The 13,228-nt window shown below is 46.3% G+C and overlaps 1 protein-coding gene across 1 annotated transcript; it reads right to left on the bottom strand.

The window, feature by feature from the left end:
- Window positions 1–1,716: 1,716 nt before the first annotated feature.
- LOC146378412 (synaptotagmin-11-like) lies at window positions 1,717–13,005 on the bottom strand. The gene is made up of 4 exons (XM_084944463.1): window positions 12,710–13,005; window positions 6,128–7,068; window positions 4,910–5,030; window positions 1,717–4,595 (listed from the first exon to the last, which is right to left on the bottom strand). The coding sequence occupies exons 1-4, from the start codon at window positions 12,741–12,743 to the stop codon at window positions 4,285–4,287; spliced, it is 1,407 nt and encodes a 468-aa protein (XP_084800589.1). The 5' UTR covers window positions 12,744–13,005; the 3' UTR covers window positions 1,717–4,284.
- Window positions 13,006–13,228: the final 223 nt, after the last annotated feature.

The following is a 13,228-nucleotide window of genomic DNA, read 5'->3' as shown; positions in this document are numbered from 1 at the left end:
CAGGCGGGGGTGTGGCCGCTTTGAAACAGGAAGCTGTAACTGGTCAGGCTTACAGGCGGGGGTGTGGCCGCTTTGAAACAGGAAGCTGTAACTGATCAGGCTTACAGGCGGGGGTGTGGCCGCTTTGAAACAGGAAGCTGTAACTGATCAGGCTTACAGGCGGGGGTGTGGCCGCTTTGAAACAGGAAGCTGTAACTGGTCAGGCTTACAGGCGGGGGTGTGGCCGCTTTGAAACAGAAAGCTGTAACTGGTCAGGCTTACAGGTGGGGGTGTGGCCGCTTTGAAACAGGAAGCTGTAACTGGTCAGGCTTACAGGTGGGGGTGAGGCCGCTTTGAAACAGGAAGCTGTAACTGGTCAGGCTTACAGGTGGGGGTGTGGCCGCTTTGAAACAGGAAGCTGTAACTGGTCAGGCTTACAGGCGGGGGAGTGGCCACTTTGAAACAGGAAGCTGCAAGGTAAGGAGTGACTGACTGGTCTTCTTGACTGATTTAAAAATATGATATTATCAAATCAGTACTAAGGCTTGTTGGTCCCGCTGGTTACCGAAGCTTGTTATGAATCCTGGAGTGGTTTCACCATGGCCAGCTTGGTGTTTTGAATCTGCCTTCATCAGCTAATGTCTCCCAGTGTTTTGCTGAGGTTTGGTGTTCACGCATCGATCGTGACCGTGTTCCTGTAACTGTGAGGCGTACGTGACACAACCGATATTTCTGTCGCTTGATACATAGCAGTGACATTTTGTAATCTACACTATAAATGGTTGTAGCTGCATGACTCCATTCAGGAACTTCAAATAAGATACAAGTCTGAAAACATAAAAAGAAGAAAACGCTGGCTCACTGTTAATGAAAGTAATGAGGTCATGCTTCAACACTATCAGCAAACATCAGCAGCAGCCTGCCGGAGACTCTACAAAACCACAGAAAGAATATTATGTGAAAGGTTTTCACTTTTTTTTTTTGTTAGCAGGTTAATCGTTTATATCTGTGTCATTACAGTCTTCTCGCTCTCCGTGGACCACGTCAGTGTCTTCTTGGGTAAATGCAGTCAGAGTATGCTCAGAGAGAGGCGGGATGAAGGAACCAGTGTCAGAGTTTCTGAGAAACGTTCATGTGACAGGGATCATCAAAGGTCAGATGACACTGGCTCTGGTGATTTCTAAGAAAGACATCTTCTCAATCTTTAAATGATGTGAAAATCTGGTGACATGCTGCATTTTTCTCTTATTAAAACGTCTGGTGCACACTTACTGATACAGCTCCTCACTTTAATAAAACTCCTTCAAATAAAGTTAATGGTTAAAATGGCTTACACACTAATAATATCAAAACTGCGTCATTCACAGTGAAAAAACATATTTAAACTTATTAGAGGCATAGAGTGATGTCATTGTGACAACCCAATTAAATATGGCTTCCATCCAATGAGGTCAACACGGTCAAAGACTGACAAAAAGCCTTGTAAGTTAGAAACTATGACCCTTACAAGTGAGGTGTGTACTGCCAGCATATAGAAAGTACCACGTAAAGATTTAGATACGTTAGAATGATCTGCAGGTTGACGTGATAATGCCTTATAGAGCCAATTAAATCTGTGTTTCTTACTGCCATTGTTTGTGTTGACAATATACAATATTCTTAATATCACGCCACCTTGGACCCATAAAATAAACGATCAAGTATAAATAAAGTGAAATGAGCGTTCAGGCGCGGCCGTCATGGATAACTTGTTTTTATTTGTACGTCCAATGAGTGTTAACAAACCCAACACAGAGGTTAGCATCCAGGTCTACAGCAGGGGGCGCTCAAACACACTAAAGCTCTGAGAACATCGGACAGGAAGGAAACCAGCAAACATCTTCACATCTGTACAAATGTACACTCAGTCTGTCTGCCCGTCCGCCAGCAGGTCACAGTTTGAATCCGAGGGCGTTGATGGAGATCCGGCTTCAGGTGGCGTGTTTTCTTCACCTCTCTATGATTCAAAGTGAAACTTACACAAACTTTATTACTCTCTGCACTAGTAAGCAAGCTGTTGAGCAGATTCAAGGTTAAAGTTAAACTGGGGTTAAAATGTGCTTTCGAGACTAAACTCACAGTGTGTCATCACTCAAACAAACTCGTCAGTAAGAAAACATGAAGCCAAAGTCCAACGTCACCTCAGACACATTCACTGGGCTTGTAGGAACAAAGTAATATAAAACAGCGCCACCAGCTGGCTGCAGGGGAACATTCACAGAGGGAGAGATACGCTTTACAAAGCAGTGCAAATCAGAGTCTCGGTGTGATGGAGGAGAGGGAAATGTACAAAATGAGACCAGCGCAGTGAAGCAGAGGAGCGCTGCCGTGGTCGCCGAGCATGTTTCACATCCCATCCTTAGCATCGGCGTTCAGTGCCAGGATGACCATATTTAGATGAGAAGGTGGAGCCTAATCAGCAGAAATAAAGACTGGATACAGAAGATGAACATAAGTTCAGAGTCTGAAAAGTGAACCCAATGTGGAAGCAGTTTCCTCTGATGACCAGCAGGGGGCAGCGAGGGCCGGAATAAGAAGCCTGAAGTCTGAAAGAACTGAGGAAATGAAATCCTACTTGTTATCACCTTTATGATGAATTTATCATTTCACCTGACAGTTTAGCTCTTTATGAACACAGCATGATGTCATTTTTTTATGAGAGTTAAAAAGCAGGAGTGTTCAGTTCCCTCGATTTCACAGGGACCAAAAGCTGATGTCACGGTACCTGGAAGATGGAAGTCTGACCTTTGGAGTGGACGTCTGCCATCAGAGCTTTTAAAGACCTCAATAAATCAACAATGACTGTGTCAAAACGAATTACATTCAGCCTTTTATAAACAAGCCTTAATTAGTTTTGAATGCGTGTACTGAACTGCCCTTACACACATTACTTGGTGGACTTTTGTCACATGACAGTAAAGTGCTTTTCTGTAGAATGTGGACTGTTGGATTTCAGGATATTCAGCGTTTTCCAGCAAGAGTCGTAAGCAACAAAAGCTACATCTGATGTTTCTGGTTACCCTACTTTTAGCATCAAAGAGGTAGTCGAAGCTTCGGTACTACTAGAGCTGAATTCTATTCATTAACTGCTGTAAGCTGCAGATTTCATTGCTTTTTAATGTCCTTTCAGGTTTTCAGACTTTATTTTGGTTGTTTTCTTTTCTGAATTGTCACCAGCTGCCTGAACAGTGTTTAGAGGAGCTGCAGGTTTTAGCACTTCCACATTAGTTTCAGTTTTAAGCCCTGAAGTTCTTATTTACCTCCCATCATTTAAAGCGAGTGTTGTAACTACAGCACTCCTGTGGTAAACTAGCTTCTCTTTTAGTTTTAGTTCTGAAGATAGAACAGCTGAAACATCATCAGGCACCACAGCCGCCCTCTGCGTCACTCGCAGTCTAAATTAGAGGAATGCATTCATGTTACAAACAAGTATTTTACATAATCTTTCAGTCTTCAAGAGCAGGAGCTGATTTCAAACGATCTAGGGTCAGTCAGGAGGTTCTGACAGTCCTGAATCCCCGTTGAAACGAGGCCGAGTGCACTTCCTCCGGGGTCGGGTGCGGTCGTACGATCTGCTGCAGGAGCGGTGGGTGAAAATGATCTGCAGGCAGAAGCACGCTGCTGTCTGACAACAGCAACTATCCTGCAAATGGAACCTTGACTGAGCGTCGCAGCGATTCTTTGCAGCAGTGTTTGGTCCTCCAGAGGAGTAATCGTTACTTGGATATATTCAGCGTTTCAGTTTATATGCAGTATTTTCATCATATTTTCTATCAGAGCTGAAATTTCTTCCTGCCGTGGTGATGTCACAGATCTCAACTCTTCATTTGGAGTGATTTTTTTCTTTTCAGACGGACATGCAATGAACTGCATGGCAACAACAGCAAGAGGGGGATCTTTTTCTTTTTTCTCACATTTCTTTTTTTTCTTTTAATCATATTTGAGCATTCCTTCCCCCGTCGACACACATCGACAGCCAGAGGAGACACGAGAACAGTCTTAGAGATGGACGTCATGGTTTGTTTACTGGCTGTAAAGAGCTGCAGGATTCTTCTTATACTTGCAGATGTAGTTGTGGTAGAGAGATAATAGAGGGAGAGAGTTTACCTATGATCACAACAGTGTGACTGTGTTGTTTTATGTATGTGTGTGTCTGTGTGTGTGTGTGTGTATGTGCTGTACACTGAGTCTTTATTTCCCAGTGGCTTCACTGGTGGAGTCCCAGCCAGTGGGTGGTGTCGGCTGGTTTCGGGCGGTGCTCCTCCCTCAGTACTCGCTCAGGTTGTGCCATTTGGAGATCTGCCGGCGGGGGTTTTCGCACACGTCCCTCCAGTGGGAGGCTCCAGAGGGGGAGGGGCTGTGGAGGCCGAGCAGGAGGCGACCCAGAACCTCGTTCTTGGTGGTCCGGTCGAAGTCGACCACCAGGAACTCCACGGAGATCTCGGGCAGAAGCTCGGGCGGGATGTCGTAGATGAAGGACTCATTGAAGACCGGGTTTAGCGTGCACTTCTTCACGTGGGTCTTCTTCTTGGCGATGCGCTTACGGCCATAGAAGACGTTCACCTTCACATAGGGGTCTGAGGACAGAAGGAGAACGGGCTAAGATCAAGCTTCGATGTTTGACAAATATCCTCTTATATCAATATAAGAACAAACAACAATTGCACAGCAGCTCTATAGGATGTTGTTTATCAGGGGGTGTTTGGATATGCCTGGATAGTTTATGAATAAATAAATCAATTCAGAGGGGAGGTGCTTTAGGCCGACTCGCTCCATGCTGCATGTTCCAACCAGAACATTGACTGTGCCTCAAAAAACAGAAAAATATCTTCTAAGCAAGTCAGACTGAACGCTGAGCGTCTTCCTGTTCTCTGTCCTGCTTTCTACTCACTGGCTGACAGGCCGGTGATGTCCATCTTGGGGAGGTGTCGAGCCTTCAGGACGACCACGCTGAGGCGATGAGACACCGGCTGGTAGGACAGAGACGCCAGCAGCTCTCCACGACTCTCGCACTAAAATACACAACAGAGGGAACAAAGTTAGCGTTGTATCCGTGTGACTGTATCATCATTATCACAGAAGCTCCTCCACTTCCTTGTTTTCAGGTTTACGGTGTTTTCTCTGCAGGACAACCACTCGTCCACTGCTCGCATGTTTGACGATCCAACATTAATCTGATAAGAGACGGAACAACAGCGAGGCTGTCACTGACACAGACTGAGCAGCTGGCTGCCATGGTAACGCAGAGAGCAGACAACAGGGTCAGTTAGTCACGTATGTAAAGTGCCAGGACCACTGCTGTCAATCATGAGTGCAAACACTAACAGGAAGCTTTAGCCTCATGTGACTTCTAACTCTGTCATTTAGGATGGAAACACAACCAAAAACAGACCGAACTGTGAACATGATTTTAGATTTTTTAGAAACTGAGAACTTTATTGGTTAAGAAAAGTGGGCTGGACATCACGTCGCTATTATGTTGCTGTTTCCTGCTGCATATGAGAGTCACTAACTGTGACTTCAGCTGTATAAAAATACAGTATATCAGAAACGTCTTGATGCATCTCAATCATCCAGGAAAGTAAATGGTAAATGGCCTGTATTTGTATAGCGCTTTACTAGTGCCTAAGGACCCCAAAGCGCTTTACACAACCAGTCATCCACACATTCACACACCCATTCACACACACATTCACACACACATTCACACACACATTCACACACACATTCATTTTGTGGGAGAAACGTTTCGTCGCTCATCCAGGTGACTTCCTCAGTCTCAGCTGACTGCAGGTTTCCAACCTTACAAACAGTACGGACGTACAAGCTGTAGGCAGTCGTGGCCAAAGTGGGTTAAAAAGTGGGTTTATAAGATTTGGGGAAACCTGCAGTCAGCTGAGACTGAAGAAGTCACCTGGATGAGTGACCAAACGTTTCTCTGAAAACGTCCAGATGAACAGACTCAACTTTTGGAGATTACATCAGAAACATATTTATATGAGGTCACTGTTTCAGTGCTGATCTGGGATCAGACTAGAAGTCTGTTCCACGACTGTTTCAAATACAACTATTATTAGTTTTATCACAGCTGCAGCAAAGCCTCGCTCACCTGCATGTTCCTCTTGGTGATCTGCTGGCTCAGGTGGACTCGGCCCGTGCTCGGGTCCACGCCCTTCAGCGGCACCACTGCCTCCCCGATGACATCATCGCGGGCAAAGCGGTCAAAGCTGAGGACCAGGAAGTGCAGGGTGAGCTCAGGCAGCGAGCTGTAGGCCACGCCGTAGAAAGTGAAGGTCTCATCAAACAGCGGGTCCAGGGTCTTCCTCAGGACGCGGGTCTTGACGCGGTGCTTCTTCTCGGGGAGGATGGTCATCTTCACGTAGGGGTCTGAACTACCCGCCTGCTCGTCCATGGCGGGGAGGCCCCGGGCGCCGACGATGGTCACTACCAGAGCCTTCTTGGGGAAGTTGTAGTCGACGGTGAGGCTGATGGAGCCCAGGCTGGGCTCGGGCTCGGGCTCTGAGGAGGCGGGGGTAAAGGGGGACGCCGTCTTACTGCTGGTCTGGCTGCTGCTGGCTGAGCTGCTGTCCAGGCAGCAGTAGTCAGCACGGACCGGTAAAGCCCGCTCCAGCCGACCCTGGCCGTGGGCGGCGTCTGCGCCGGCAGGAGGGACCAGGTGACTCATCTGCAGCTGACCGGGGACATCCAGGATGTTGTTCTCAGCGTCCACAAGCACCATCCCCCTCCCGGCGGTGCCCGCCGTGGTGCAGCCTCGCTCTCCGTCACGGTCGGAACGGTCGGCACGCCGGATGCCGCGCACGATCCTTTTGCTGCTGCTGAGGGATTCTGGGTAAATGCTGATCCCCTTTAGCATGTGGATGAACTTGTAGGGCGGATCCTCCGAGTCATAGTAACGGTCTCCGTGCAGCTTGTAGCGCCCAGAGATTCGGAGGTAACGGCGCTGACAGAAGGACCAGAGCAGCACCAGAACCACCACGACCAAAACCAAAACACCAGCCCCCAGGAAGCCCGCCAGCACCGGAGACATGGCTGCGAGAGAGAGAGCGACAGTGGAGTGAGTCAGACACAACAGGCTGCTGTTCAGTCAACACACAAACACGCAGTTTATCCCAGTGTGACACGATTTGTAACCCTGAAGTCTGCCATCCACCGCACAGCAGGGTCCAGGACTTTCAGAATAATCCCTCACTGGGAGAACAAACTGCAGCTAGAATCAGGTTCTCTTATAAGGAGGACAAATAATTAAAAACACTAAACCGAGTAACCAAATATAACCGAACGCTTTGCCCAATTAACGTCTGTTTGTGGGCGGAGCCAAGAGGACTTTTGAATATCGAGTAATCGGATACGAAGTAGTCGTCTTATTAATCAGCAACAGTAAATATTCAAAACAAATCTTAAATGAACTGTTAATTTTTTCCATTTTAGAAATTGCAGTACTTTGAGTAGTTTACATAACATGTGCCAGCGTAACTCTTGTAGTGTGTTTATGTTTATTTTCTCAAGTGCAAAAATAATTAAATAATAAAAACAGTAATTAAATATAAAATGAGGTATACACACCTGAAACTAAGACAGAAAATAGTCTTTACTCTGTATTTTGGAAGGTGTATCACTGCCTCGTGTATGATGTAGATTTACTGTCTTCATGTGTGAGTCCTTGTGTGTGTGAGATTTAAAGGAACATGTGATGACTGCAACAGTGTGAGCATATCAGCGCTGTGTAAAACACATGTTGACACGGTGTGGATGTTAATAATTAATGTTAATAATAAACCAGTGTTGCACTGACCCATTTGTGTTTTTACTTTATTGACTTAGATTTGATAGAAATGATAATCTGCAGTGTAGTGCACCCCGTGCCCTCCTTTAGACTCTCCCCTGCTCGCTTCAGGTTCACTGACAGGAAGTAAGAAAGCTGCCGTCTGACTTCAGCTGCCTGATTTGAAGCTAAGTCAAGCTACGTTAACAGTTGGTCTGCAGACACACGCTTTTATTTTAACTTCTGTAGTTAGCTAGTTAGTTATTTGGTGAATCGCTGCAGTCCTCACAGAGACCGTCAGTGTTTCCCTTCCATATAATCCAAATCTAAGCGGCAGAGGTGGAGATATTCGAGCACTGGGACCACCAGAGGAATAAAGCGCAGATTGTAGCATCCTACAGCAGCTAGGGCAGCGCAGACGGTGACAGCATATTTAAAAACAGTAACACCAGAGTGAAGTCACCACATCGACTCTCCGAGGATCTCATTAGAAACATCTGAGGACTGGGCGGAGGAAGAGCAGAGAGGCGGGGTTTGTGGAGCTCTTTGTTTGCTGGGTATAAAAGAGTATTGTTGTGAGTCACACAAGGGCACACTGATGCTACGCACACACACACACACACACACACACACACACACAATAGTTTTCCCAGAGAAACTGCACTGATGTACTGACTTGGTATTCACTGAATGCTGAGGTAGAATTCTGTGTGCTACCCGGCAGCTAAAGCAAAACGCAGCGAGCTGTAGCTTCAATATGTCGGTGATCAGGCCGGACGCAAAGCATCCACAGAGAGAGGACGCAGTTAGTAAATGTCCATCCCAGAAAACTCGTGCGAGAAAAACCTTTTCAATTGATCCATTTAGTCACTGGGATTTTTGGAAAGCTGCAGGAAGCTCGTGCTTCTGCCACTTTACACACTGTTCTCTGAAAGTCCTCATGTCCCAGAATCTCTCCACCCCAGGTGGAGGATGCAAAGTTAGCAGAGTGTACTCCACCTCTCATTGGAAGGCTCCAGACTCCTAAACACTTCCACACAGCCTGAAGCAGCCCCGTAGCGCTAGGCTGCCCTTGCCATTTCCACAGCAGCCAAAACATGAAAAGCAACCTCGCTGAATGAAATAAACACACAACCGCAGAACAAAAGCCAAAGAGAGGTGAAAAAACACACAAGAGCAGAACTGAGGTGAAGAACTCCATCAAATCTAAGAAGCTTCATTAGTAAAATCTATTTACTGCAACTTCACCAACATCTGCTATTGTATCTCCATCACAGCAGAGCTGCTCCAGAATGAATGACCTACTTTGTTTGGCTCCTATAGGCTTTAAATTTTGATGAGTAACCAATCAGATTCTTCTGCAGGCGGGGCACTGCTGCTGGTGACAGAAACAGGCTGCGTCAGAACCACACCAGCGCGTTTCAGTCAGATTAAAGGAAACAACGCTAAATAAAATATGAATAAAACAATAAACTGCTCGTGTTGATGAAGTGAACTATGTGATTATCTGTGGTTACAGCATTTACAGCTTCACGCAGTCTGTGTGTAAATCGTTTATCTGTGCCTGGTACACTGTGTCACATACTTAAAGCCTCCCTGTTTTCTCTTTGCTGTCAGTGTTTTGACTCATGCAGGTCTGACGTGTTTCTGCTGATGAGGTGACGGACACAGAGTCGCTGCTCAAAGTGTAAAAGCTGCAGAATCAAAGTCCAGAAAATCCTCCTTCCTGTTTGTTGTCGCTTTTCATTCAGACTCCATCAGATGATGTCATGTTTTGGAAAGAGCTGAAAGCAGCTGAGCTCGCTGCCTGGCAACTCTGGGACACACACACACACACATGTTGGGCATTCATATCTTGTGGGGACATCTAATTGACATAATGCTTTCCTTTTTCTGTAACCCTGACACTAAAACCACATTTTGAGTCTCAACAATGCCCTCAAACCTGTGGGGACCACGATTTTCGGTCCCTATAAGGGCTGTTGGTCCCCTAAAACTTCCAATTTTTGGTCCCCATAAAGATATGAATACACGCTCATGCTCACACACACACACACACACACACACTGAGGAGAAGCTCACAGTTTCTGATCTGCTCGGTTTATTCTCATCTGTAACGTGTCTGTTCTGACCTTTGTCTCTGACTGATTACACTCGATTAAAGGAAAAAGTGTCCAATAACTGTAATTGATCACATCCAGATATTTACTGACTGGAGGATACGACAGGAAGTCCGTGCTGCATGAGACGTATTCGTTTGTCTGATTGTGGAAAGAAACATAATCACAATTTTTCAGGTTTAATTGTGATTATTTAACATATCGATTCACTTAAGTAAATGCAACGAACTTACTGAATATTAAAGATGTGTCTGTACACTTGAACAATACAGATAATAAATAACACAGTGGGAGTTGTTTGGCCCAGATGGACACAGAGCGGCGCCTCAGGTGACCTGCAGGAAGTGGGAGCCACGGGGAAAGAGAACGAGAGCTCCAGTTAATTAACAACTAACGGGCACCTGAGCTGTGCAGTGCTGAGACCCCCTGCTGACAGCTACAGACAGCTGTCTGCACAGCCGTCCTCAGGCTCCCTGCACACAGCTTCTATGTCTGGTATGTGAGGCGCGTCGAGCTCGTTCTAGTTTGTGGGGAACACTGAAAATATCTCTTCATCTTTATTTTAAGGTTGGAGGTGTAACTATATAATAATTTTACTGAACCCCCCCAATTTAAACTGACAATGAAGAGAATTTAATGTCTAATATCAAACTCGTCAGTGGGATTCAGACATGATTCAGACATTATGAAAAAATGCAGTAAAGTCCAGAATGTATGGATGCTAACTCTGCACAGCCCTTCAGTGGGCCCAGTGACGCCTGTTGGTTTGATTAATCTGGATTAAATTTGCTGACTAAAGGTTCTCTCTGAGTCATCGGAGCTCAACTAGACTGGGGTTCAAACTGAACTCTCGCTCTGCAGGGAAGCTGAACAAACCATTCAAACGCACAGCTTTGTAGCTTTGCAGCTAAAGCGAATGCAGAAGGGGATTGATTGTCTTTACTCTCAATAATTTGTTCACATAATCATTGGAAGCCACCATTTCTTCACACCAAAAGCTCTTTTCTAATCAGCACCGTCCTGAGCTGATCAATAACCTCAGCTGATCGGTATGTGGATCAACGAGCTCCTGAATAATACAGTGGATTGATTCAGAAGTCTTAACCTGTCATTTTAAAGCTCCCTCGTTCTGCTTATTTGCAGCTTCTGTCTGTGAAACCAGATCTTTAGGACAGAACTTCCTGTCACATACTATACTAGCCACTTTATTAGGTACACCCATTCAACTGCTTGGAATTGCAAATATGCAAATATGTCCTCAGCCAAACACGCAGGAGCGACTCAGTGCACTTAGGGATGCAGTCAAGACTCTTTGCTGTCCACCAGGCACCGCTCGCCTCAAGAACAGGAAGCCGAGGCTATGATCACACAGGTTCACCAAAACTGGACCACAGCAGATCGGCAAGCGTTGTGTGGTGAAATGAAAGGACTGATCCATCCTGACTCAATGGTTCAGCCTGGTGAGGTAGAGGTGTGGTTTGGTTGCACACTTTGGGTTCCTTAACGAAAAAGATCGTTAAAACCCCAAAGCTAACTGAGCACTGTCAGCTGACCTTGTGCATCTCCTTATTACTACCACAGTGGACCATCTGCCGATGGCTGCTTCCGGCAGCATAACAGACCACGTCACAAACTGCAGATCACCTCAAACTGGTTTCTTTAACATGATGGTGACTCCACTGGGCTCAGATGACGTCCACAGTCACAGATCTCAGTCCAGTCGAGCACCTCTGGGGTGTGGTGAAGCTGGAGATTCTCATCGTGGACACTGCCGGCAAATCTGCAGCAGTTGTGTGATGATGTCATGTGATCATAGACCAAAATCTCTGCATAATGTTGAATGCGTGGCATGACGACTTAGAGCAGCTGTGAAGGTAAAAGGGAGCCCAACCCAGTGCTAGCAAGGTGTACCTAATAAACTGGCTGAGTGTCCTTTAAACCAGCAAACAACAGAAATCTTCAATATAGATTTTTATCTAAAAATGTCAGAAAACTAGGAGCAATTATAATTTTCCACAGAAACACCATCATCCAGTTTTATGATCACACCACAATCAGCCAATCGATTAACTGCATTTATCAGCCAATATATATAAGATCTGGTGTAAGTCTGGCTCTTCAGCTGATTTGTATTAAAAGGCGCTTCATCGATGACGTCATCGTCGTTTACTTTATTTTCCTTTCGCTGATCAGCTCCCACGCGACGATTAAACTGATTTAAAAGGTTTTTTTACTCGGAGAGCACAGACATGACGTCACCCATACACACCCCGGCGGGCGCGCGCTCACGCACGAGAGCGAGGCAGACCGTGCGTGGGAGCGCCTCGAGAACGCCCTGTTTTTCTGCCCCGCGCGGGCTGCTGTTATTTTTAATTTGTCACCGATGATGCAGAGGCACGCGCGAGGCCTCGTTTAAACCCCACGCACTTTTTTCCCGTGGCAGTGAAATGATGACTTAGAGGACGGTCATCTTTCCCCAACACCATCCACTCAAACATGGCTGCGGTCACAAAATCACTGTGTGAGCTCATTTAACCGGCCTGCCAGCAGGCAGTGGTGCCAGTCACGGGAAGATGACCCGCTCCACCCCTGAAGAATGAAAGGAACGACTGGATGTGATGGGCTGTGCGGCCGTGGCCGCTTTATTCACCTGCTGCAGGCATCCGTTAAATATGTCACAGCATTTGACCCCAGTACACCCCACAGCCTAACACAGTGAGGCCATTTAAACACGGTGGATGTGGGTGAAATGGAAAAGATACGAAGACCAAAAGGGCCTGGATCTCACCGTAGGCGGGTCCCAGCTCGCTGATATCCGCCATTTTGTGGATCGGGGCAGGATGCGGTCCTGACCGAGCGGGGAGAAAGAGCGCACAGATGAGAGGACACCGACTGACTACCGCCCGCTTTTACTTCACATCCATAGAGGAGCGACGGCTGAGAAGAGAATCACCGAAAACAAGCCGCTGATCCGGGAAAGGAAGCCTTCATACATCGGCTGACGGAGGTGTCGTCCGCTCGCTGCGTCGGTCTCTGTGTCGGTGCGCAGTGATGCTCCCGTTAGGATGCAGGGAGTCTGCGCGGAGGAGCTCGCGATGAGGCTGGCCAAAGGTTGTCTAAAAACAAGATGACTCACCCAAAGCAGGATTCCTGCGCCAACGTGTCTCATTTATTTTTTATTGTTGTGGAATCTTTATTTTTTAAAAGGACAAGGACAAAAAGTAAATTCTAAAAGTACATATTATCTTTATTTTTCTTTTTACACATAAATATTAAATAATTAGAAATGTTTAAAATATATATAAAT

Source organism: Perissodus microlepis, chromosome 11 (assembly GCF_051167445.1).
Source record: "Perissodus microlepis isolate ML-2025 ecotype Zambia chromosome 11, ASM5116744v1, whole genome shotgun sequence".
In the NCBI taxonomy this organism is placed as follows: domain Eukaryota; kingdom Metazoa; phylum Chordata; class Actinopteri; order Cichliformes; family Cichlidae; genus Perissodus; species Perissodus microlepis.
This window is presented reverse-complemented; position numbering and strand designations above follow the sequence as displayed.